This window comes from Drosophila obscura, unplaced genomic scaffold (assembly GCF_018151105.1).
Source record: "Drosophila obscura isolate BZ-5 IFL unplaced genomic scaffold, ASM1815110v1 contig_186, whole genome shotgun sequence".
Lineage (NCBI taxonomy): Eukaryota > Metazoa > Arthropoda > Insecta > Diptera > Drosophilidae > Drosophila > Drosophila obscura.
Window position 1 is genome coordinate 4,263,999 of NW_024542774.1, and position 25,284 is coordinate 4,289,282.

Consider the following 25,284-nt stretch of genomic DNA (forward strand, 5'->3'; position numbering starts at 1 on the left):
CCACAGCAGAAGCCAACGGCCAAGCGAAACAAGGCAAGAAAGAGTCAATGGCAATGAAAATATACTTACATACATATAAACAGGTCGGCCTGTTGAACAGAAACTGAACTGGTCAAATGGGATGTGGGGGAGAAACCTTGATGAAAACCATCTTCAAAAAGCTCAAAATCGCTTTGGATATTCGCTCAAGTTAAACGAAATTATATTATGGAAATGTATGCAGATTAAATTGTTTTGAGCTACTTTGTAATTTTTTAATATATAAAAAGAAGGAGCTTTTTAATTACCATTTTATTGGATGTGTCAGCTATGTAAGGTATTTATTTCCCAGCCCATGAGGCCTTAATTGAAGGATAATTCAACAGGCAATACGTGAATCGTCTTTGGTGTTCTTTCGGCGAACACAAAACTCCAATATTAATGGGGAAGAACTCGCTCATAAAATCGATATCCCAACACTTTCTATTGTATGGAACTTTTGCGAGGAAAAAAAGCATCAACAATAGAGCCAGGAAAAGGTGGAGAGTTCCATTGAAGTGTTAAAGTGGCGTCGCCCAAATAACTTCAAAGTTAATGGACTAGAAATCGACCAGGACTAATGGCATTAAATAATACAGTAAATACAGGAATGTAATGCGTTTTGGGCCGTGGAGAGGACTTAAAATTGAGCAGAGGCAAAGGAGCAGCTGGTCAGGGCTAAAAGCCTCAAGTCTCTTACAATGTTGGGCCTGACAAATTGAATTTGCCACATATGACAGCTTAACTCGGCTTCGCTGGGGGCTAAGACGATGAAAAATGTGGCTAGTAGGACAATACAACATATGCGGGTCATTCAGATGACAATCTCTGGCTTGCGGTCAAGTTTTATCACCAAACCAAAAAAGCTGAAAAGCAGAATGAATCAGATAGAAAACGGGGAAAATTCATTCGACCGCAAATGTTTAATTTCCTTTTGTTTGAAAGGCAGAGCAGGAGCAACCTACCCCTGGACAGGCTGAAGCTGTCATTAGCATTTGCGAAATCTATTTAAATTTACGAGTGTGTCCCCAGTCAACGTTCAAATGTCACCCATGCATGGCATGAGAGGGAAATATTTTTCATTTTTATGCAGAGGGATGGGACTGCGATGAGATGACGATAAGTTGTTGTATTCTGTGCGTGTGGGTGTATGGAGTGCCGCATATTTGGTGGCATTCAATTGGAATATCAACACGTGCCACACCATCTTCATCTTCAGCTCCTGCTTCGACTTCGGCCGCTGCTTTGGCATAGTTGGGTTGGCCTTTCCCCTTGGCTTGTGTCTTAGCCCAAGCATGAGCACGACTTCATTAAGAAATTCCGCAAATATTTTGAAATATTATTGCGGCTAAATGAAAAAGGCTCTGACAATGCTGTCAATGGAAGGACGAAAAAGGGGTCTTCGGTGCTGGCTGCCAGTGAAAGTAAAGCTGTGAATCGATTGATTAAAGGCTCAGAATTTAATTCAAGGTGTTGCGATTGTTAAGTGATTCTCTTTAATTTAATTTAATTCTCTTGGGGGATCTTTAGCCGTTTTCAACTTTTTACAGCTCAAATCCGCAACTATGAAGCTTTAAATTTGACCCGATTAGGTGGGATTACAGAGGATAAAGAATGTGAATAAAAGAAAAATTAATTTAACATATAGTTGATGCTTTATGCCATTTATTTCGCTTGTCAGACAAGGACCCCCATCATTATGCACGAGCCGGAAGACGAGTCCTGCGCAAGGATACACGGGGCGTGGCCGAAGTCAACCAATCGGATGGGTCGGATAATACGCAATGCGTTTATCCGCCAGTCAGATGAATGGGGCACGAAGCGGATGGATGCTGAGGTCCTCGCTCGGCTCTACTTGTTGCACGCCAATTGTGGCGGGGAACGGGAAAGAGCTGCTGTACGAGCGTGAAAATTGATAATGAACGTACTGGGCACGTACACACGCATCCGGAAAGCTGGAGAGAGGGTGAAAGAGAGAGAGGGAGGCAATGGCAGCGAGCATAGAACACTTCTAGCCACATTTATGGCAGTTGGCTTTTATTTTATGCTTTTGATTTATGGCGCGGCTCTGGCACTTAAACAATTGTCGCATAGGGTTTTGCGGCCTGTAGCATAGGCAGGGGCAGGGACAAATCGGCCATAATCATATTAAAATCATTTACAATCCGAGCTCCAAAATGTACCAGAAGTGATAATTTTTGTATCGCTGTACCTCTGGAACAGTTTGCAATAGTAACAGTACATATGGTATGGCATATATCCGAGTAAAAATATTCTTTACCTTGGCCAGATAACTCCACATAGGCAAAAGAACAAAGTGTTTTTAACGATACATCTTATAAAATTGAAGACATTTCAAGGAGCAGTGAAAAAGAGGATGTAGAATACTCAATTAAAAGGCTTGTGATTCTATCGAAAGAACACATCAATTCAAAATTATGACCCCTTGAACAATTTTCCTACCAAAAGGAATGTGAACGATACAATTCTTAAGGGTGAAGGAGTGAAGGAGGAAGGAGTGCCTCTGGTCCATTCATCCATCATCCAGAGACTGGTCGTTTCGAAGCCCCTGGTCGGACTCTTTAAGTGCCTTTTCACGACAAGTGTCCGTGTCGATTGACTCCGTTTTGGTTTTATCCATTGCTCATCTAATTAATTGGAATTTCATTGTGCTGTTGCTTCAGAGAGTAAACAATTGCAGAGGAATGGATTTTGTGGCGCTTTCAGTAAATAATACAATTTTTATTACATTCATCGAATTGTACAGATATTTTGATTCTGCTTAAGTTCGGAGTACTCTTACCATCGCCGATTAAAGAGTTATAATAAAAACTTAATAGCTATGCCTAAGCGGATTTTTTCACATGCAACAACAAAAATTTGTCTAGCTTAAACAAACATTGCAATCATTTTCCATTAACATTTAATATTTCAACTCAACCAGGTGACTTATGTATTTGTATATATACATATTACAATAGAGTATTTTCGCTACATTTCTTAGCCTACACAATTGCACACAGCAAACCCTATAAACTAGCTCTAGAACTAAGCTAATTGGCCACACTAACATCCAGAGAAGAGCGTCTACGCATCGTAGATCTTCAGATTGTCAAACTCGTCGAGAGTATCCTCTGATCCGGAGGCCGTGAGGTCCGACAACTCATCGAGGCACTTCTGGCGCTTGCGCACATTCCAATGGAGACCCTCAGCAAGGGAGTCGAACCAATCAGAGATCTGATCCTGAGAACAAATGCTGGGAACGGGATAGATGGAGGTGGTCACCCGCAGGCTATCTCCATGGTTCAGTTCCTGGTCGTTGCGTCCATCAAAGGAGACGCGCGAGGTGTTGCGGCTGTCCGGCGATATGGATATCTAGGGTAAGCAAATAAAGCGATATTACACGATCGAAAAGTGGATTTAGTTAGGACTCACCCTCAGCTCCACTCCAGCCGGCACCACAATGGGCCTGAAGCTCAGCGAGTGCGGACAGATGGGTGTCACCAATATGGCCGGCACGGAGGGATGGATCATGGAGGCACCAGCTGCTGCCGCATAAGCTGTGCTACCGGTCGGAGTCGACACAATCAGGCCATCGCCCTGCACGGAGGTGATGTACTTGCCATCCAAGAATATATCGATGTTGCTAAGATATGGCGACGGGCCACGATTGATCACCACCTCGTTGAGCACCAGAATGCTGTTGTTCGATGACATGTGCGGGTTGCAGTAATTGTTATTGCCACCAGTGAATTGTCCATTGTTGAGCTCTACATAGTTGAGGTGGCGATGCTGACTTGGCTTCAGTAGGTTGCTGCCAGCTGGCTGAAGGAGCGACTCCTTGCGTCGCTCGCCCTTACGGTGGATGGAGCAGCGTAGGCGGCTGCGCAGGGTGAGGGCAGCGTGACCTTCCAGCACATTGGTCACCTGCTCCTGAAAGTTATCACACTGGAAGGGCGTAAGAAAGCCCAGTGAGCCAAGATAGAAGGCCATCACGGGCGGCACCGACTGCTGGAACAGCTGGGAGGCGTACAGCAAGGTTCCGTCCCCTCCGAGGCAGACAATAAAGTCGATGCGATCGGTTAGATCATCGCGACCATCCCTGTAAGAGAAAAACCAGTTAGAATTGAGCACCAGCTGGGGGTCAATTAAGTTTCGGACTTACTTGAAGGTCACCAGTTTCTCGCGCAGGGCCAGAAAGCGCTCACGCACGCCACAGTAGTCTCCGTGCACCTGCCGGAACTTGGCGCTCTCGTTCTCCAGCTTGACATCGTCACGCAGCAACTTATCCTCCAGCACGGCGGACTCCACCCACACAACCATGTGCTTTTCCTGCACCAGCCACTCCACCAGCTGTACAAATGGCAGAAGCACCTGAGAGTCCTTCTTCTTGATCACCAGCACAGTGAGCGGTGGCTTGTACCAGGTCAGGCGCTGGCTGGCCGGATCTTGAATCTGCATCACCATGGCGGAGTTTTTCATAATGCGTCCACATGGTCCGAACTGCTGGAAGGGCGACGGGGCATTCAAGCTCCGGGTGCGCCTGAAAGGATATTGAGAGAATACAGATATTTAGTGCCAGTTGGAGAGGAGATTCAGAGCTGGGGCCGGGACCTCAGAATCCGCGGGTCGGGAGCCACTTGGTACACTTGTTGCATTTGGTCTTCGGCCGCCTCATCGGCTACTGCTGCACTCAGAGAACTCTGACGTTGCAAGGTCGCCGCGAGTCGCAGCTTTTGATGCTGCATTTGGTGTAAGTATCGCTAGAGGGGCCAATATTTGGATGGTCACGCCCTATTCCTCTCAACTATGAGTAGTTTTCGATCTTTTTTGTACGATTCCACACAAAGAAAACGCGAAACGATGGAAACGGAGAAAAAACTTGCTGGAATTTGTGCTTCGGTCGACGTTGTGGCTCGTGCGAAGGTTACAAAATCACTGGCCGGCCGATTTTTGTGTTCGAAAACAACAAAATAAAGGTATACAACGTATTTTTATTATATTTGTTTTCGTTACAACAACACCAGCAGCGTCAGTGGCAGTGGCAAGACCAAGGCGGGGGAGACCCCACCGCAAATAAACTTGTTGAATCTCTCAGACGCAAACAAACAGGAATTGCACATGCTAACCGAGAGTGTTCGGGAGAGAGATAGTACCAAGAGAGCCAGCCCAAGATGTATTAATATAAAGTGAGGCATTTCCCAGAGAACGCTCCTCTGGAATCCATGGAGCTGGCCCTCTAAAAGAGCAGTGCCCTGTCATCTTTTCCATAAACCGCCCAATGCATCTTCGCACGTGACATTTATGAGAATTGCATGCATTCCTAGTCTATGGGGTGATAGTGTCTCCGAGAGAGCGAGAGAGAGCGGCAAAGAGTACAGGAAACTAAAAGAGCGGGTATGTTCGTTTGTATGCCTCACCCAATGTTAACACACCTTGCTCATGCTGAACTTTAAACGTTTCGTTTGACTCTTGAGTGGTGTGTGTCTGTTTGTGCTCGTGTGTGTGTGTGTGTGTGCGTGTGTGTGTGTAGGTGGGTGGACCCTCAAAGCATCGAATAATAACGGGTTGGGTTTGATTGATGTGCTAATGCGATCTGAGACATGTTTGCGCTGACTCATCCAAAGATGAGCGAATCGAGAAGAGCCAGACGAGACAGAGAGAGAGAGAGAGAACATCGATATGAGCCATAAGCTAGGCTATGCTGAATTGCAGCAGCATAAGTCGCACAGTGGGACAGATAAGTCCAGTTATCCTTAGATTTCAAAATGGTTATATACACTATACACTACTACACATACTACACTTTATTAAATTAATTTTTAAAAAATAGTAGTAGAATTTTATTTAAGGGAATGAGTAATATTTTAAGGTTTTATCCACTTTTTCCCTTTGTATCTGTGTTCAACCGCAGCCAAGGCTGAACAATACCCAAGTGGTTGTAAGGAGATGTAATCCAGTGACGCACAATTTCTGATAAATTGCAGAACAAATCATGATCTTGTTTCCCACATTCACGCCGTACGATAATTATTTCACAGGAAATTCACATTCATCCACCGGCTTCCCAGTTGGACAATACTTACGCGACATTTTTGACAATGAACGCTCCTTAACTGCACTTGCTCGACCGCCGCTTGATTGGAACTAAACTAAAGGCCAAGTACGAATCACAACCAAGTGCCCAATATAATAGATATTGTAGGTACACATGTACTATGTACTCGTACAGGAAAGAACTTCAACGACGACGCCAGCATGACAAAACTTAAATGCACAGCCATCGTTTATTTGTTGTAAAAGGGGTTTACGAACACCTCAAATTCGTTCTCTACTTCCCTCTGGCATTAACGAGTCTATAGGTAGTATAATCGAATCCGAACCAGACAGGCCATGCAAATGGGGCTTGAACTGCCTGACCTGGCCGATGCAAACCTTTGGAATACGGCCCGCCGAAGTGGTCACGAACCGCGTCAGTCACTAATTTTTTGTTTTTCTGAATATATGTATTTTAATTTATTAATTTGTTGTTGTTTCATGAATCGCGCCAAGCACAAACTGGCACCGATTCCAAAAAGTTTAACTGGCACTCAGCCACGGCGTCGCGTCAGTGTCTCAGGTTCTTCAAAACAAATCGTTCAGAAATGGTAGCTGAAGAGAAAACCTACACACATATCAGATAACCATAAATTAACGGACGGCGCCAATAGAGAAGGTGTTAAAAACGTGTTTTTTTTTTTTATATTTGTCCAAAATAAACTATAGATAAAAATAAAAAACGCGCTGCAAGCACTCAACTATGCAAAAAGGTCAAGGACTTCTAAAACACTTTTTCGATTTGAGAACAGGCCACTATAGTGGTGTACTAAGATCTTTGCATACGCATTTTTGGTGTTCATCATGCTGACATGTGAAAATTCAATAATAAATTTTCTGATTATGCATTCGTACTATCTACTAAAATAAGCTATTACTTTGTCATCTGAGTAAACAATTGATAAGCCAAGCGCCTGAATGCATACAACGCCGTTTACGCCTTATTCGACGCGATAAGGGCAAACAGCAAGGTAACACTTGATTGGGGAGTCAGACAGCCGCCCCTCCTATCAGAGCATGCCCCAAACAAATGTCCGATGTCCTGATAACATTGCCACATTTGTTATTTGGGTTGTGTTGTTGTCAGACGTTCAGGGGTTATCGAATCGCTTGGGCTGGGGTGGGTTCGAGCAGCGAAGTACTTACGGCCAGGTACCACTACGCCTGCGTCGGGTCGATGAATCGAAGTAGCCATCGTCATGCTCGTCCTCGGACTTGGTCAGCTGGCTATCCTGATTACTGGCCGTGTTTGTTGTGGTTTCGCCTTGTTCCCTTGGCTTGGTACTGGTAGCCTTGTTTGCCTTGTGCTGGATGATTCTATGCCGCTTCAGGGAGGCATTGTGCCGCACCAGTAGATCATTGTATTGGGTCTGCTGATGGGCCGTGCCGCTCCAGGCCAGCTTATAACTGAAGCGCTCCTCCAGACGATGCTGGTGCAGGGTGGCCAGATCAATGTCCGAAAGGCACGTCATATTTATAAGCTTCAGATTTTCTTTATATCACTTTACGATTCACAGAGATTTCTCAATCAAGCAATCAACGTTTCTTTCTAGCACATTTTTCTTTGGTTCAATAAACTGACAAAAAAAAAACTGAAATATAAGCTCCCATTTCACTTGGCATTTCTGGGTCCCCCTACTCGTTCAAAAAGTCCCTGAGCTGGCCAAAAACGGTAAACAACATCGACCTTGCTCCCCTTATTGTAAAGGCGTTAACAGTTTTGGTTAGCCAAATAGCCAGAAAGCAAACACAAACACAAGAATGTACCACGAATTTTTAATGATATCGGGTGATATCGGTGGTCTTCAGCGTTTGGCGCGTGGTAAAAGTTGATAAACAAAAAAATAAACGATCCGATATTAAATGTGTCTGGATTTAAGTATATCTAACCGGTTTTTGGTTTCTGTTGAAATTCGTGCAAAATAAATTTGTTATTGGCCATAAAATAGTTGTTTATTCATTAATTTTTTTGGTCAACCTAACGGACTTTGGCGTAGTTCCGGCTTTGATGTCAACAAAGAGCCATCAAAAAGAGAGCCAGAGAGAGAAAGAGAGAGAGGGTTGTAGAGTGGGAAAGATGAAAGAGCCAAGGCTTAATGCGTCGTTAGCCAGCTTCCGCTGAAGCAGAAGGGAGCTGCCAGAAGCGGACTTGGCCAACATTTATAGCTGGGCTAAGCCCAAAAAGCATGTCAAGTATAAATCAATTTGCAGTCCGTACGTTGCACAAGCTAAAGTATAAAAACAACTACAAAATTTAGTTACTTAAATGTACATATAATTAAACAGATTTAAAGCTCTCTTTTTTTGATCATGGGGTTGGTCAACAACCTTTTAATTAGAAAAACATTCACTTAACCCACAATTAAACTGTTAAAAAGCTCAGAGCACACTTGGGCATAACAGTATCGCTGGCCATTAGTCTTGAAATCGTGACCCGTGGTGTACAATACTTTCAGAGTGCCTCATTAACAGTTCATTAACAGAGGTCAATTCTCTTGAGGGGACATTGAAGCTAAGAAGGTAGGAAGGCCACCATCGTTTAATGTGTTAAGCTTGTCTTTAAAAACAATATGGTTTGACTATAACTGATTTTGATTTATTTGAACGAATCCAACTTTCATTTGATAGTACTTGATCACGGAAAAGATTGCATAACAAGAATCAAATCATTACAAATATAACATGCCACTTAATAAGTGGCTCGCGTGATCTATAGTTCCCTTTGTCTTCTAATTGTACTGCCACCAGGAAGCAACAAGTAAATTATTACAAATCATTGAAATTGTTGGAGTAAAATAAACAAAGGAGACTAAGACAAGGCACACCCCCTCCTTAGACCCGACAAAATACATATGTACATTGACGAGTGCATAAAGCGAATTTTAAGTGATTTATTGCACAAAGAAAAACGAAATTAATTAATCAATTTAAAGTGCCAAGCAAGCAACCAAATGCGCAGTACTAGTAACTAAGATTATCATTGACAAGATCGAACATGGAGAAGGGAACCCGTAGAGAATTCCCTTCCCCCCCATTAGATGCAACGTGCCGGGAACGTATTGGGGTATAGGTACACGTGAACGGGAACCACAATGCGAAGATAGTGTCGATTGTTCTGGTGGGAGATTGATTTAGAAACCGAAAGTGGGACGGAACTGCGACTGAGCCAAACAAATGCCAAGTCAAGTTTTGGGGCTAGACAACAAAAAAATAACTCTAATTACACGTTATATAATTGTTATATTTTCTTCTTAGCACAAAATGAGACGCGAATTGGAGCCGAAGAGACAGGGGCAGGCAGCTTGAAAGCTGACCAGCGCCACCAGGTAAACGACCGAAACGAAAGAGATCGCTGGACGTTCAAGTTGCGCGAGATCCGAGGGTGATCGTGCCAACGAGATCGGGAGAGAGAGAGCGCGAACACAACCGTGCTGTCCAGTCAATATGCGAAACTGAACTGAGACGCTAAAAGGTGATTAAATTGTAAATTTTTCGTGCGATTCCGATTTGAAAATAAAAGTATAAAGTATATGATCGCTGGGGCAACAGCTGAGCGTTGTGCCACGCGACCGATCGAGTGCCTGATCCATGGTCTATTCGTAAGGTGAGGCCATGTCCAGTCAGTACTCTATCATCTATAATAAGACTCCTCACCCTAAATAAATAAACCTTTGACTGAGAGACAACTAAATGGGTGCGCTCTGTAGACTTACTGTTATGTAAAATCATTAATGAGCAGTCCCCCGTTTAAATACTATGTTCGATTTAATGCATCAATTGATTGACTTATAGCCTCAATGTGCTGAAAGTCATAAACTCATTGACAAGGCAATAACAGTACCAGAGACAGACAGTTTACAGTCGCTTAACAGAGGCTTTGTGTGTGCCGAGTAGACCACTCCACTCCACTCCACTTTAAAACGAAAACATTTTCCGGCAAACACACTAATTGATTAACAGGTAAATGGCAAGTGCACTACAGTGGAGTACCAAAATTATAGGTCCACTTACCACCACCAGCGCATTTCCGCATCGCTGCCAGCCCCCCCATTGGTGAGGCCTGGGCCTGGCGCGGAGGAGGCCGCGGCACTGCTGAGACGCCCACTGTTCACATGCAGCAGGTGATTCTCGTGCTCATCGTAGTAGGAGCCGCCGCCGCCATTGGAATTGCCTGACCCAACTCCCCCCGATGCTGTGGAATTGGCCTTTGGCACAGTTTGAGCTGGCGAGGCGGCGGCGGACATCATAATGTTGTACGAGGACGTCATGTTGTTCAAATCACTTGTTCCGTCCTGCGCATGTATGTATGCGTGTGAATGCGTATCTATGTGAAGGTTTGACCTACAAACGCGCAGCACCTGCTCTGCTCACCTCCTGCCTTTGGTTTTAAACTTTGAACTGGCCCGCCTACACTGCTGCTCTTTTCGGAGTGATTTGCTGCAGCTTTTCCGCACTGCCTTTGTTATTGTTCCACTAAATTATTCATATTTTTGTTTTGTTTTATCATTGTGACCGCACCGATAACGATAAAAAATACCATCCGGCCAAAATCCGGTGATCAATCGAGACTTAACCCACTTAATACCCCTCTATTTAAAAAGTTGAGCACCCTTTTATAAACCGCAGAAAATAATATTGTTTGTAAATGCTCCTTGTAGCTCCATCCTCCTCTTTACTTACAAAACAAAAATGACTACCGACATCTTTCACCTGTAATGCGTAAAATATGTTAGAGTTACATACATTTCGTGGAAATATTAAATACCCCCCTGGTCGACAATGGGCTAACGTTCTATTTTATTGATTGAAATCGTATTCCATGATTTTGATATTCAGTTTAATATTATTAGCTAGTGAGCCCTTTCAGCCCTAAACAAATAATTTTATCCGATAGATACATCAATTTTATACAAGATTGGCTAGTTTTCAAAAGTCCTTTTTATTGCATTGTTTACATAAAAAGGTTCAAACAAAAACGGCCAAAGCATAAAACGTAAATGTTGACTAACTGTGACGTCATTGTTGCTGGGCAACCAAGTTTCTTCTATGCGTATGGACTTTTGTGTACCTTATTTCCTTTAATTGATGTTAAATGTGTTGTTCCAAGCTCCATTGAAACATTAATATTGCATTTTTCTACATTGTTCTACATTAATTGGAGCACGAAATTACAAACAATATCTCAAGTCCATAATATCAATTTTCCCAAGGTATTCAGATCTGTTGCTCATTTCTTGCCAAAGTTGCAGAACAATGCTGCCTATTCATTTCCCCATGTTGCTAAAATTTTTCCCATACAAATCAAATGTATCTTACGGGAACGCGTAATGGAATGACGCAACAATGAATCTTCATTTCATACGCGTTCCCGTTAAGAACAGGTGCCTCACACCACGAAAAGTTAGGGAATTCACCGCTCTCTTCACCTCGGAAAAGAGAGCAAATTTTGAAAAACCACAACGATTTGAGAGCGAAAAATGTCGGTATTTTTTGTGCGCTAAATGGAGTTTGGCGGTCATTTGAAAATGGTATTTTGATGTCAAAGTCGATGTTTCACATGGTATCTACACGCTTACTATTTGCAACTATTAACTACATATTTATGTACATTTCGACGGAGATACTGACAAATCTCAATTGGCAACTTTTGTAATAAATTAATTAATTATTAACAAAGCTTCCATTATTTTTCCCATAAGATACATGTGGCTCACACCACGGAAAAGAGTGAATGTCACCACGAAAAATATGCCGATATACCAAAAATCAAGAGGGATCAGGGAATATGTAAAGAAACTGATTGATATAGCACTAGCAGTTACTGTTTGAAAACAGAAAAAGAAAACTGCTTGCTAAAGAGAGCTTAAGTCAAACTATACTATATGGTTTGTGTGTGTATATATATAAGACGGACCAAAGCATAATCTGAGAGTTTAATACTCTGCATCTATGGAGCAAATACAAGATTTTGGGCTTTATTTCCATTTATAGGTGCCAGCTTGAATTAACAGACTGCTTAGAAGCATGTCAAGAAGCTCATTGATTTAGCACTAGCAGTTATTATTTGAAAGCGGAGAATAACTGCTTGTTCAAGGACATTCTGGGAGTGTGGGCTCATTTTCTTACCGAAACTGGGTACGCTTGTCCAGCAAATTAGCAGCCAGCGTCCTTCTCAACGGCACAGGGGAGCCTAGGGGCTGTGTCGCCTCCACGTTGACCATTTGTCGGGCTCGGTGTATATCTTCTGGATTCATTTTCTCCAATTCTCACTGCAAACTAACTCACAACCGCACGATGGAAACGCTCAGAGTCGACTATAGCTAGATTTCGTGAATCTCATATGACTAGATAAGCACGCACCGCACACCTGCCGCACGCACACGCGAACAGATTCGCACACCTTGAATTCAGCTCACAAAAAAGGCAAAAACACAACATCGAACACAACACATCGCACAACACGAACAATGGCAAAAAATCTTTGCCGGGTAATGCCTAGCTTGTACGGCCTGAGGGCGCGTCTGGCTAACAGTCGTCTTACTGACGCGACGGCGGAGTCACTTTCAATTCACATTTTCTATGCAAATAAGCGCAAACAAATTTTTTTGACAGCCCCAAGTGCGTATCAGTGGTGCCAGCAACTAAAGCAAGGTACGGCACGGCCGGCAGCCGCAGAGACAGACACGAGGTGAGCAAGATGCAACAAGTGGCCAGACGCCAGACATACGGGGCACAAAACGAGTCTATATACGAAATATCTATCGAGTACAAAGCTAAACTACAGAATTTACTCATACATTCAGTTGATTGGAAAAAGGCAAGGCAACGCTCGTTGCGGGCGTGTAGCTATAACAATTAAATCGGTATTCCACTCTATAAAATCTTGGCAGAGTATTTGTGTTTCTCTTGCAAAACGAACATCAGTGCACGTACCATCTACAAAACGCAGCCATAAGCCTTAATATACCTTTGAGAAAAGTTGGCCAAATAATTGGCTCATAATATATTGTAAATACGAGTATAATCGGCAAATATGCTAATTCTACGACATTACAGACTATGAAACGACTTTACAGATATTCGAATTACATTGAAGCGATTGCAAGGCTCGACTAAAACTAAAAGCCAGTCGTGGAGCTTAGCCCACGGATACGATTGCCAACAGAGACTTACGTACTAAATATCATACAATTTCATATTTTCCATCTCGTCCAGCGTGTCCTCGGAGCCGGATGCCGTCAGGTCTGACAGCTCGTCGAGGCACTTCTGACGCTTGCGCACATTCCAATGGAGGCCATCGGCGAGGGATGCAAACCAATCGGAGATCTGATCCTGAGCACATATACAGGGCACAGGATAGATGGAGGTGGTCACACGCAGGCTGTCGCCATGGAACAGTTCCTGACGGTTGCGCCCGTCAAAGCTGACCCACGAAGTGTTGCGACTTTCAGGCGAAACGGACACCTACGGGGAATAGTCGATGAAATAGAATTGGTACAATGGAAAAGTAACCATTTACTCACCTTCAGTTCCACACCCGCAGGCACCACAATGGGCCTGAAGCTTAGCGAATGCGGGCAAATGGGAGTTACCATAATGGCTGGCACGGAGGGGTGGATCATGGAGGCACCAGCTGCTGCCGCATACGCTGTGCTTCCAGTCGGAGTCGACACAATCAGGCCATCGCCCTGCACGGAGGTAATGTACTTGCCATCGAGGAACAAATCAATATTGCTGAGATATGGCGACGGTCCGCGATCAATGACCACCTCGTTTAGCACGAGGATGCTGTTGGCAGCAGGTCTTGCATCTGCGTTGGCCTCCATTTTGGCCTCCTGCCTTTTGTCACCCTTTCGATGCATCACGCAGCGAAGGCGGCTGCGCAGTGTCAGTGCAGCATGACCCTCCAAGACGCTGGTAAGTTGCTCTTCAAAATTGTCGAATCGAAAGGGTGTGAGAAAGCCCAGTGAGCCCAAGTGGAATGCCATCACAGGCGGCACCGATTGCTGGAACAGCTGGGAGGCGTACAGCAAGGTGCCGTCCCCTCCGAGGCAGACAATAAAATCAATGCGATCGGTCAGGTCATCGCGACCATCCCTGTCGGGCAGAGAATAGCAATTAGAATGGATTAATCTCGATGCATAAGCCATGTATACTCACTTGAACGTGACCAACTTATCCCTAATGGCCTTGAACTTGGCATCCTCATTGAGGTGGGCATCCTCCAGCACCGCCGATTCCACCCACACCACCATGTTCTTCTCCTGCAGCAGCCAGTCCACCAGCTGGACGAACGGCGCCAGCACCGAGGCATCGCTGACTTTCTTGATCACCAGCACTGTGAGCGGTGGCTTGTACCAGGTCAGGCGCTGGCTGGCCGGGTCCTGGATCTGCATCACCATGGCGGAGTTTTTCATGATGCGTCCACATGGTCCGAATTGCTGGAAGGGCGATGGGGCATTCAAGCTCCGGGTGCGCCTGAAATGGTAAGATAAAATTAATTATTATTCTGCTATAATAATAATTAAATATATAAATCGAAGGGCAGACCGAAGAATGCGATGCGCTCTTAGCACCTTTTCCCTTGGATCTCCCCGAATGCAGTTGTTGTTGCAATCACTGACTTGCTCCCAGACCAAATTATTAAACTCCTCAATGCTCAAGGAGCTATGCTGGGGAAACAATGACCCTGAATTCGTAGACTGATCGGCTCTAATTGGAAACATGCTTTAGTGTGTGTAATATTATGTATTGTTAAATAAATTCACTTTTTTACGGGTTCTCTATGCTACGCTATGCAAGACAATTACTAATCTTCTACGACGGTAAATGCACTTGAATGCAAATGGAGGCCCTAAAGAAGGCAGAGAGAGAAAGAGAAGAGCGAGAGAGTGAAAATTATGTCAGAGAGTGCTTTCTTGTGCAATGTTAACGAACAAGAGTTAAGCTTTCATGGTAGAATATGACCATTCACAGACCAGACCTTTCTTAATGTAAAATTCTACGAAAATCGAAGAACTACAATTACATTGTAGTAGGTGACTGTAGGTGATCCGATCGAATAAAGTTTGGGTGCAGCTCTAGCACTGAGTCATATTACATATTCTAGTTCACTCTTCTTATCAACTAGAAAATGTGTGCTGGACTTACGGCCATGTGCCGGAGCGTCGCCGTTGCATACCTGAGGCAAAGCAGTTGTTGCCCAGATCAGATTTATCAGCGCCGCCGCCAGACGAGGCAAATGCATTTAGGCTATTGCCATTCAAATCACTGTTCATTTTTCTCGGGTCAGTGTTTTGTTTATGCAGACTACGCTCCAGGCAAAGTCGCGTCATGGCACTGAACCCGTCCTGGTGATAGTGATGATCATGATGATAGTTGGAATGATTCGCGAGGCCATAGTGCCAGCGCTGCTCTAGCCGATGCTCATGCAGGGTGGCCAAATCAATGTCCGAAAGACAGGCCATATCTGACGACGAACGGCAGTTCCGTTTGTACGAGTATTTTGGAATGCAGTCAGACCACCTGGAGTTCTTTAAAAGGGCCCAAGGTTAAATTTGTTTTCAATATGGACCTCGTTATATCACACCCACGCAGACAAACAAAAGTATTCACGTGAAGTCTGAGATTGATGAGACACCAAAATATTGTATGACCAGAAGTGTGTCAACGTGTGTACACTACGGAGCAGCGATAATGTGTAATGTTAAACGGCAAAAGAGAAAGTGTTTTATCAGCGTTGAAAAAACGGGTAATCAGAAATGCATTTAGGCGGCGATTCAAAAAGCAATTCGCTTGCTTGCTCTTTTGTTTTTCGTTGTCACGGTGACAGTTTTCTTGCGAGTTTTCTCTCGACTTGATTACTTCACACAGCTGGCCGGAAAAATTGACGCAATAACCACTAGAGCAGAGGCAAGAGGCAACACCGGGCGATCGCGTTGTCGAGCGACAACTGAAAAACTGCTGCACAGGGTTTGTGTTTGGTTTGTTTGTCGCATGGAATGCCATGCCAGGGCGGCGCTCGAAACAGCTGATGGCAGGGCAGTGTTCGTGTGCGTGTGCCTTTGGCCATGCGCATGCGTGGAAGCGGCCTTGGCTAGCAATTAATCATAATCAATTGATAACACAGACCAGCCGCTTCCATACGAATCAATTGCCAAATTTAGACCGCGTTGATCGAACGATGTCTAGAAATATCAAATCAATAAAATATAACTAAACACTTTCCAATTTGAAGGGGAATTGAATAAACAGATCCATTAGGGGAGGAGTCTCGGGAGTTCAAGACAGCACGTTCAACCTAGATAAGAACCGTGTGGAGATGCATGCAAATGCAGGCAGATGATAAGACCTTACCACCACCAGCTGCTGGTCATATGCCCATGCCCCCCACCCAGGCCGGGCGCCGAAGAAGCCGCCTCCGGTGTCGCTGCGACCGAGTCTGTGGCATGCAACAGATGAGCCTCGCACTCCCCATCCACAGCGTCCGGAATGGGGCATGGCAGTGTCTGCTTCGGACTGTCCCCCGCCGCTGCTGGCGTCGGTGGGGCGGACATCTTCTTTGGCAGCAAGCAATTCGAGACGAATTTAGAGCCACATTTGTGCTCGCGCACAGCAGTTATCACAGTTGTTTTAACACAAAAACACAAATATAAAAGACGTAACGTGACCGGCGCGATAACGATACATCCGGCCAAAATCCGGCGATGAAACGAGACTTAACCCACTTAACACCCCTCTATTTAAAAAGTTGAGCACCCTTTGTTAAACCGCGGAAAATAATATTGTTTGTAAAGGCTCCTTGTAGCTCCATCCTCCTCTTTACTTACAAAACAAAAATGACTACCGACATCTTTCACCTGTAATGCGTAAAATATGTTAGAGTTACATACATTTCGTGGAAATATTAAATACCCCCCTGGTCGACAATGGGATAACGTTCTATTTTATTGATTGAAATCGTATTCCATGATTTTGATATTCAGTTTAATATTACTAGCTAGCTAAGATTCTTAGCACTGAATATGTAATTTTATTCGAAAGATGCATCGATTGGCTACAATCCAGCTTGTTTTATGGACTCCCTTTTTATTGGATTTTCAATAAAAAAAGTTTTGAACGAATTCTAAGAAGCATAAAACGTACGTGTTTACTCAGTGCTGGATAACGTTGGAGAAGGCGCGCTTTTTAAACTCGAAATAAATTATTCTATATGCATGTATGTATGTACATACAAGATATTTTGGAAATTACTCCATTGACAAAAGGGGTTTCCATTCAGTTTTGGAAAATTAAAATAAGCTGCGGATATGCAAATTTAAGGAGGCACGTGAATGCGTTGTTTATTTTTAGCCCAAAAGAAATGTATTAGCATCTTTCTTGTGCTTATGTTTATTTATAGCCACTGCTATTGTGCACAAACTAACACACTCACCGAAACTGCTTACGCCTCTCACTCAGGTCTAAGACGCGTCTCCTCAAGGGTTGCGGTGAATTCCCTGGCGATGTTGCCGCCGCTGCTGTCGCCCCTTCATCATCGTCGTCCTCCACGGACGTGGATGGGGAAATTAAATTGGCCACCATTTTGCGGGCCAGCTCCAAATCCTCCTCACGCATTTCAAGCTCAAGCCGTGTTCACTAAACCAACCAAGTATGTGGACAACCGCTCTGATTCGGTGCCGAAATGAAACTAAATGCCTTCTCATACCTGGCTTTCCAAAATATACATATACAATGCATGCGCATATGTAATAATGTTTGTACATATTCGAGAGTAGAAGTTGAATAAGATGCTGAGTCCGCCCCACTCGTACTTGAATTCATTAAGTGCCCTGGGCAACAGCCGAAAGTGCCGGGAGCTGGGGCAATTTGCATATTTAGAGCAACTTTTACAAAACAAGCTATATTTTGGCGGCCTCCTGGGCGTGTCCAGGCTAAAAGATGTATAAACAATGCGTACATTAATTGCTCTCCGCCGCCGAAGGCGTGCCGACTCTAAATAATAGATTCCTAAAGGCAACGCTAATCAAAAAAAAAAAATCATTGCATGATTTAAAACGGTTCGCAATTTGAATATTTTACACACTGGCGCCATCTGTGACCACAGTTTGGCCACACTTCGAACCACTGCCAGTTTTTACATTCAAGAAGTTGGTCACTTTAAAAAGCAGGCCGATTGTTCCGGCTCCGACTCAACTAGTTCCGGTGGAAAGTAATTCAAGTTTTTTTTAAAATACACTAATAAAAAACACAAAATACACTCAAAATGACATCGAGAGCCGGATTATCCATGCTTGTCTTTGGCCGCAGCTTGAGCCAATTCAAGGCCGTGGCCAGTGCACGCAATTCAAGGTAAGTTTGCCGCATTCTTCCTCTTTTTTGTGACGTAATGAACGCACGTTCGTCGGCAATAACATCTTATCGCGATTTGGCCCGTTTGCTATAGCTGCTTGCGTCAGGCCACCACAGCCCTGGCCCATGGACGCCTCTACAGCACCGAGAAGCAGCCGGAGGAGGCGGCTGCCGCTGGTGCAGATCAAAAAGCAGTCTCCCCGGACGTTGAACGTCTTACAAAAGAGTTGGCCGACAGCAAGGAGCAGAAAGCTGAACTGATGGACAAGTATAAGCGCGCCCTGGCTGAGAGCGAGAACATGCGCACGCGTCTGAACAAGCAGATCAGTGATGCGAAGATTTTCGGCATCCAGAGCTTCTGCAAGGATCTGCTGGAGGTCGCCGACACGCTCGGCCACGCCACACAGGCAGTGCCCAAGGACAAGGTATGCCGTGTGCCGCCGTATGGCATCGTAAAGTAATCGAGTCTAACATGCGCCTTCATTTACAGCTTGCTGCCAATGCCGATCTGAAGAGCCTTTATGAGGGTCTCTCCATGACGCGCGCCTCGTTGCTGCAGGTGTTCAAGCGTCACGGTCTGGAAGCTGTGGACCCAATCAACCAGAAGTTTGATCCCAATCTGCACGAGGCTCTGTTCCAGAAGGAGGACAAGACCGTTGAGGCCAACACCGTGGTGGAGGTTACCAAATTGGGCTACAAACTGCACGAGCGTTGCATACGCCCTGCCCTAGTGGGTGTATCGAAGTGTTGATAGCTAGTTTTCCCACCCATGTCCATATTTTGTGCATCCCCCGCCCCCAAAGCAAGAAGCGTTTACATACATAGTCTCCATTGTTTGCAATTTGTTTTATCCTGCAAAATTCCTGTACGTAAATCGCTTGAGAATTTAGAATTCCTCCTAGTGGCTAAGCTAAGTGATCGATGACTGGACTTGATGGCTACAGATTTTTACCACACACGTAGCCATCGAGTGTTCCAATTTAAGGTTTAATTACGATAATAAAAACATGTTTTAGTTGAAAGAATCCGAGATTTGCTTGATGCGGGTATTCCCAACCAACTATCTTCTTTCTTTGGTTTTTCTGATTTTCTCAAACTCTCCTAGAACAGAAACCCAACCCGAATCGAAACCATCTTGAAAACCATTTCTTTTGTAAATATTGCAGGTAGAACAAGTAACAAACAAAAGCAAACGCATTCCTTCGCGTCGCGTAGGTGGAAAATTCAATGGAAATGTGAGATTTTCTATGGCACAGCAGGTAGATTCAGCACGTTCTCGAGAATTCATGGAAACCCTTGAAGAGACTTCCATGAAATTAAACAAGATTTGTTTAATGGTTCAAAGTCTACTTCGAAATGTCTTATGAGCAGATCTGTGTTAGTTGTCCTTTGACCTTTGAAGTGAGCAGAATGTTTGGTCTGCTGGTGCGTTTCCTCTGGCCTCTGGCCCTGCTGCAGTGCATCAATGCCCGAGTGGCCCTGATGCCAAAGTTCTATGGCCAGGATAGTGCAGTCATAGTGGATGCGGGAAGAAAGTTGCCCTCGAAACTGGACTCCAAGCTGCAGAATGCTTTGTACTACAATTTCCCTGTCTACAAGCTGATCAAGCCAGGTGTTCAAGCCACATCGACCACAACGTTTGCTCCTGTTCCAACCAATACAGAGTACCCGAGTGATTTGCTCGAGATTGCCCGAACTAAGCTGGGCCTGAAGGTGCTGCCGAGCATAAGCGAGCTCGGACAGTTGATTGGCACGCGCAGCAACAGTGAAACCATCGACTACATCCGTTCGCTGACCTCCAATGAAGGGGGTATTGCCTTGATGAAGGAGTACCTGGAGACGCTGGACTATGAGCTATCCGAAGATGTGCCGGACAGTGTGGATGATGATGACGACGCAGGCGATGATGACAACGCCATGGACAATGCAGATGTCGAAGCAGACTTTGATGAGCGGCCAAGGCTGGAGACGTCGAGCAGTGCCACCACAACCACCAAAACACCCGAGATGCAGGGCAGCCTTCTCCAACGCTTCGGCGACTTTATGAAGCAGTACAGCCTCTGGTCGGAGACCACCACCACGACCACAAGGAAACCCATGCCTGCTGCCATGTCGTTCAAGCCCGTGTTTGTGGCGCCAACAGGCGTGGCCCGTATGCGTCCGCTTCTTGTGCGTCAGCCCCTACCCTATCACTATCCCATTCCACTGCGACCTGTGATGCTGCCTGCGAAGCCAACTGAAGTGACCAGCACGACGGCGGCACCCAGGCCAGACAAGGTGCCGCACTTGAACACGCCCAAGCACATAGAGGCCGAGATGCAATCTCCTCCTGTGGCCCCACATGTGCAGCAACTGGCTGAAATGGCGAACATCTCCCCCCAGGTCCTGGATCGCTTCCTGCAGCAACAGCCCAAACTTGCGCAGTTGGCCAAGCGGGTGAGCTCGCTGGGCCTTAGTCAGGACCAGACGCGAGCAATGGACTCCCAGATCTTCATGGCCGTCAAGCGGGCCCTGTCCCAAAACGAGGAGCTGAAGCGCCTGCTCGAATCGGCCCAGACATTAAAATAGGGCTCACGTGTACATTAGTTTAAGGCTATCATTAAAGAAAATAAAATCTTCTACATAACCCCACTCAAGTTAATGGAGTCACGTTGTGGCGAACACCTCAAAATGCAGGGGCTTGGAGTCATTGGGAACCAATACATTATTAAATGCTGCCTACTATTATATTGGCGATGCGAGCATAACTATGGCCTGAGTGTAGATCAGGCCACAGTTTCACTGTTTTCGGGCGCCACGCGGTTCGGGGTTACATAAATCATTCGTGTCCGACAATTTAATATAAGTGTAAAGCCGAAATAACAAGGCTGACACTTTTGGTAATTTTGTCGTTTGGTTTTCTCTTTGTCCTTTAAAATAGCACTCGTTAGCTCTGGGTTTGAGCAAACGAGCGTGCATAGGACAGCACGTGTTTCTTTATATAAAATATACAATGCTTAAGCAATGCAAAAAATGAACCGAACGCAGACGCTTTTTGAATTTAAGTGAAAATTATATTTCAAACGTGGATGATAGAGGGCACTATCGATAGTATCGATATTTTACTGATGGCCTCTACTATCGACGGTTTTGAGACTATCATGATAGTATCGAGCTACAGTCGTTGCGCTTTTGATATGTTTGGATTGGCTGCTATAAAATACGAAGAAAAATTTGTAAAAAAATCGACAGGTGGCATCTAATTTTTACAATGGACAAGTTCCTAAAAGGTTTCAATGGTTTTTTAATAATTATTTCAGCCCGATACTATCACGATAGTATCGATTGTTTTTTCAAAACATTCGACGTTGATATTCCTCGATATTGATATTCCGTTTAATATTACCAGCTAGCTGGGACTCTCAGCCCTAAACAAATAATTTTATCCGATAGATACATAAATTTTTTAAGAGATTGGCAAGTTTTCAGAAGTCCTTTTTATTGGATTATTTACATATTAAGGTTCAAACAAAAACAGCATAAAACGAATTTGTCGTCGTTTTGTGGCGTTGCCAGACTCGTGCAATTCGTAGTTGCTGCGGGCTGCCATACCGTGATATTTTGTGATATGTAATTCGTCAATTTTGATATTCAGTTTAATATTACTAGATAGTTGGCCCTCTCAGCCGTAAACAAATAATTTTATCCGATAGATACATAAATTTTGTTCAGGATTGGTTAGTTTTTAGAACTCTTTTTCATTGTGTTGTTTACATATTAAGGTTCAAACAAAAACGGCCAAAGCATAAAACTTAAATTTTGACTAAATGTTACGTCAGTGTTGCTGGTCAACCAAGTATCTTCTATGCGTATGTACTTTTGTATACCTTATTTCTTTTAATTGGTGTTAAATGTTTTGTTCCAAGCTCCATTGAAACATTATTTATGATTTTATCCTAGATTGACATGTTTTTTACATATTAATGCACATGTTTGTGTGTTATAAATACATATATCCCGGTTCTGATACCTATTATTGGTAGTCGTAAGCTGAAAAACTTTGTTAAAATCTTAAGAACAGAGACTGAGTAGTTTTTGCATTAATTAGAGCCTGAAAATTCAAACAATATCTCAAGTCCATAATATCCATTTTCCCAAGGTATGCAGATTGTTGCTCATTCCGTGCCAAAGTTGCACAACAATGCTGCTACTTCATTTCCCCATGTTGCTGAAATTTTTCCCATACAAATCAAATGTATCATACGGGAACGCGTATGGAATGACGCAACAATGAATCTTTATTCCATACGCGTTCCCGTAAGATACATTTGATTTTGTATGGGAAAAATTTCAGCAACATGCTGCCACACCACGAAAATGAGGGGAAAGTCTCCACAAAAACACTCTATTCTCCACTGAAAAGAGAGCACTCTCCACGAATTGAGAGCGAGTTTTGCAAACTCTCCACGAATTGAGAGCGAAAAATGTCAGTATTTTTGGTGCGCTAAAAGCCCTGATCGCAGCCCTGGCGCTGCGCATCGTTTCAGTGTGACCGTATTTGAGACCGCTGCGCCATCTTTTGTTCACAGAATTGTTTGGCGCGATTTTGTTATATTTTCAAAAAAATCCATTAAATTAAATAAAGCAAAAGTACATAAATTATTAGCTTTATCAGCTATAGTTTAAATAGTCGTTAATAATGGCTCAGTGTATGCCCTCCAGCGGCGTGTAGGTCTTGTACTGATATAGTTCCGGTCCTCCGTAGCCGTATAGCAGTTTTCCCCGTCCATGCTCATCGTAGTAGGGATAACGGTATTTGGGTCTGAAAAGGGCGTTCCTTGATATATGACAGGCTCCTTGGAAGGATCACGGCTGCACCACTCACCTTTCAAAGTACTGGAAATTTGGGGCCTTTGGCTGAACTGAGGCAGTCGATGTGTGTACTAGGAGGGCCACGACGCACACAACCAGCTGAAAAAGACATAAACATTGTAATCTCCATTAAATCAACTGCCCATTAGTTCAGTGTGTCAGGCAGCACATAAAAGTGGCAGCGAATGCACAGACAATTGGTTCGGGCCTTCGCCGGAGTGGTTTTTCGTCGGTTAAAGCAAACAACAGCCAAAGCAAAGCAACGGTTACTGACGCTGGTTATGCAAGTCGGTAACAACATGGCCGCACACTTGCTGTTGCTCCGGGATTATGACACATTTTGTTTGGGTTTCAACCTGGCCATCCAGCCTCAGCACCGCAAGAGCGCGGGCAGACGTTTCAAGGTCTCTTAAGTGGCAGCAGACCCAACATTTTGGCACACATATACGAATTAGTTTCGAAATATGTCAAACGAAATGCTCATTGGAAATTCAAGTCACTATTTTCGAGGCGGTTTTCTTTCGGGTGCCACTTTCGCGCAGGCGCAGCGGAAATTGTGTCAGCCAGAACGTGCGCGACTTTCGGTCTGGCCGGGCCGTGTTAATTGGAGAAGCCAATACTCGATAGTTGTACTCCCATTGGAGGGAAAATCAAACGATCTAGACTTACGGCCAGCAGCAGAGCATTCATCTTTGCCATGGTTTCTGTTTCTCCTCGAATCCAACAATCTTCGGTTTTGTAACGGTAGTCCCAGAGCAGGCCCAAAGCGGATTCCAGGCAAGGCGGAGTTGGTTCGGGCTGCGATCGCGTTTGAATGAATTGCATGGCCCATCGCCAGTTGGCGCAGAGCCCCACAGCAGCTGCGAGAAGAGCGCCAGAGAGAAAGCTTAGCGGAGAGAGAGGCAGAGCTTCGTTGCGTGAGCTCCGCCACGGTGTGTTTGTATAGGGTGAGGTGGGGGCACATTTCAGCGCAAGTTATCTGGCGATGAGAGCGCTGTGTAGGCATACCTCACCTTAATTTTAGGTGCTTTCTCGCTCTTTGGGCTGCTGGAACTTGTGGATTTTCCTTGCGATCTAATGAAGCTTAAGATTTGGCTCTCAAGGAAAGTGAAAGTCCTGCAAAATACGCTTACTGAAAGCTTTTTCCGCATGGATTTAGGCTGCCGGAAATCTGTGTACAATTTACACTGTAAATAATAATTGAAGCAGACATGAAGCCGCTCACGTAGCCCCTTTTGATCAAAGAGAGAGAGAGAGAGAGCGCCAAACAGCAGAGAGTGTCCCACTCCCGAGATAGATAGAGAGAGAGAGTAAGCTCCACAGAGACAGCTGTTCGAGTGGGCAAAAACGGAATTGAGGCCGAGTGACCAAAGTGGTTTTGGAGCGACTGTCTGCCTCCGGCTCCGATCGAGATGACGATGGACCATTATGTAATTTCTGCAAACACAGAGAGGCAGTCCCACATTGGACAACCTGCTGCTGCTGTCTTCCTTCTTTACGCCTTTCTTCCATTCCACTGTGCCATTTCTATCGTGCACTTTCTTTGCCATGCATTTGCATTTACCTTGGCGCGTTTTGCCTCTGTGTTTGCTTCGGCCCAAAGCCGTTTCTCGGCAGATGTGAGTAACCTTTAGCAAATACGCGCACTTAGTTCCGTCTGCCTTCAAGACCCATTTGGGCGGTCATAAAATTATAAACGAAAACAAAAACTAGCAAGAAATTTTGGTCGAAAAGTACCGAAACTTTTGATACCCTTGCTGGTTGATGGTTTATATGGCATACAACCTCTCGGCTTCGACTTCTACACATTACTTTTGAGAATATCAAGGCTTTGTGACTTTATTTATTTCTACATAAATCCATGACCAAATCGTGAATCCCCTTTGCAAGGGTAGAACTATATTTCCATAAAACGTATCAAATATTATGGCAAAGGCAAGTACTTTATCGCCATCACCTGAAGGTCGC

At 44.5% G+C, this 25,284-nt stretch overlaps 5 protein-coding genes across 11 annotated transcripts; 2 read left to right on the plus strand and 3 right to left on the minus strand.

Moving 5' to 3' along the window:
• Positions 1-2,739: 2,739 nt before the first annotated feature.
• LOC111077849 (NAD kinase) lies at positions 2,740-10,627 on the minus strand. 4 transcript variants are annotated; one of them, XM_022372298.2, is made up of 5 exons: positions 9,339-9,572; positions 7,261-7,691; positions 4,184-4,561; positions 3,454-4,120; positions 2,740-3,393 (listed from the first exon to the last, which is right to left on the minus strand). In XM_022372298.2, the coding sequence occupies exons 2-5, from the start codon at positions 7,584-7,586 to the stop codon at positions 3,106-3,108; spliced, it is 1,659 nt and encodes a 552-aa protein (XP_022227990.2). In that variant the 5' UTR covers positions 7,587-7,691; positions 9,339-9,572; the 3' UTR covers positions 2,740-3,105. The 4 variants fall into 4 exon arrangements, with proteins under 4 accessions (XP_022227990.2, XP_022227991.2, XP_022227992.2 ...); XM_022372299.2 differs by lacking the exons at positions 7,261-7,691; positions 9,339-9,572 and adding an exon at positions 10,126-10,627; XM_022372300.2 differs by lacking the exons at positions 7,261-7,691; positions 9,339-9,572 and adding an exon at positions 6,105-6,208.
• A 2,453-nt stretch (positions 10,628-13,080) lies between these two features.
• LOC111077850 (NAD kinase) lies at positions 13,081-17,745 on the minus strand. 4 transcript variants are annotated; one of them, XM_022372304.2, is made up of 4 exons: positions 17,549-17,745; positions 14,275-14,592; positions 13,638-14,211; positions 13,081-13,578 (listed from the first exon to the last, which is right to left on the minus strand). In XM_022372304.2, exons 1-4 carry the CDS (start codon positions 17,728-17,730, stop codon positions 13,291-13,293), a joined length of 1,362 nt encoding a protein of 453 aa, XP_022227996.1. In that variant the 5' UTR covers positions 17,731-17,745; the 3' UTR covers positions 13,081-13,290. The 4 variants fall into 4 exon arrangements, with proteins under 4 accessions (XP_022227996.1, XP_022227995.2, XP_022227994.1 ...); XM_022372303.2 differs by lacking the exon at positions 17,549-17,745 and adding an exon at positions 16,471-16,795; XM_022372302.2 differs by lacking the exon at positions 17,549-17,745 and adding an exon at positions 15,265-15,686.
• Positions 17,746-18,276: 531 nt separating this feature from the next.
• LOC111077853 (grpE protein homolog, mitochondrial) lies at positions 18,277-19,487 on the plus strand. The gene is made up of 3 exons (XM_022372309.2): positions 18,277-18,465; positions 18,560-18,890; positions 18,956-19,487. Exons 1-3 carry the CDS (start codon positions 18,380-18,382, stop codon positions 19,214-19,216), a joined length of 678 nt encoding a protein of 225 aa, XP_022228001.1. The 5' UTR covers positions 18,277-18,379; the 3' UTR covers positions 19,217-19,487.
• Positions 19,488-19,872: 385 nt separating this feature from the next.
• On the plus strand, positions 19,873-21,084 carry LOC111077869. The gene has a single exon (XM_022372328.2). It carries the CDS (start codon positions 19,876-19,878, stop codon positions 21,031-21,033), a length of 1,158 nt encoding a protein of 385 aa, XP_022228020.2. The 5' UTR covers positions 19,873-19,875; the 3' UTR covers positions 21,034-21,084.
• A 1,997-nt stretch (positions 21,085-23,081) lies between these two features.
• On the minus strand, positions 23,082-24,121 carry LOC111077868. The gene is made up of 3 exons (XM_022372327.2): positions 23,986-24,121; positions 23,330-23,415; positions 23,082-23,266 (listed from the first exon to the last, which is right to left on the minus strand). The coding sequence occupies exons 1-3, from the start codon at positions 24,013-24,015 to the stop codon at positions 23,149-23,151; spliced, it is 234 nt and encodes a 77-aa protein (XP_022228019.2). The 5' UTR covers positions 24,016-24,121; the 3' UTR covers positions 23,082-23,148.
• Between the last annotated feature and the right edge of the window lie 1,163 nt (positions 24,122-25,284).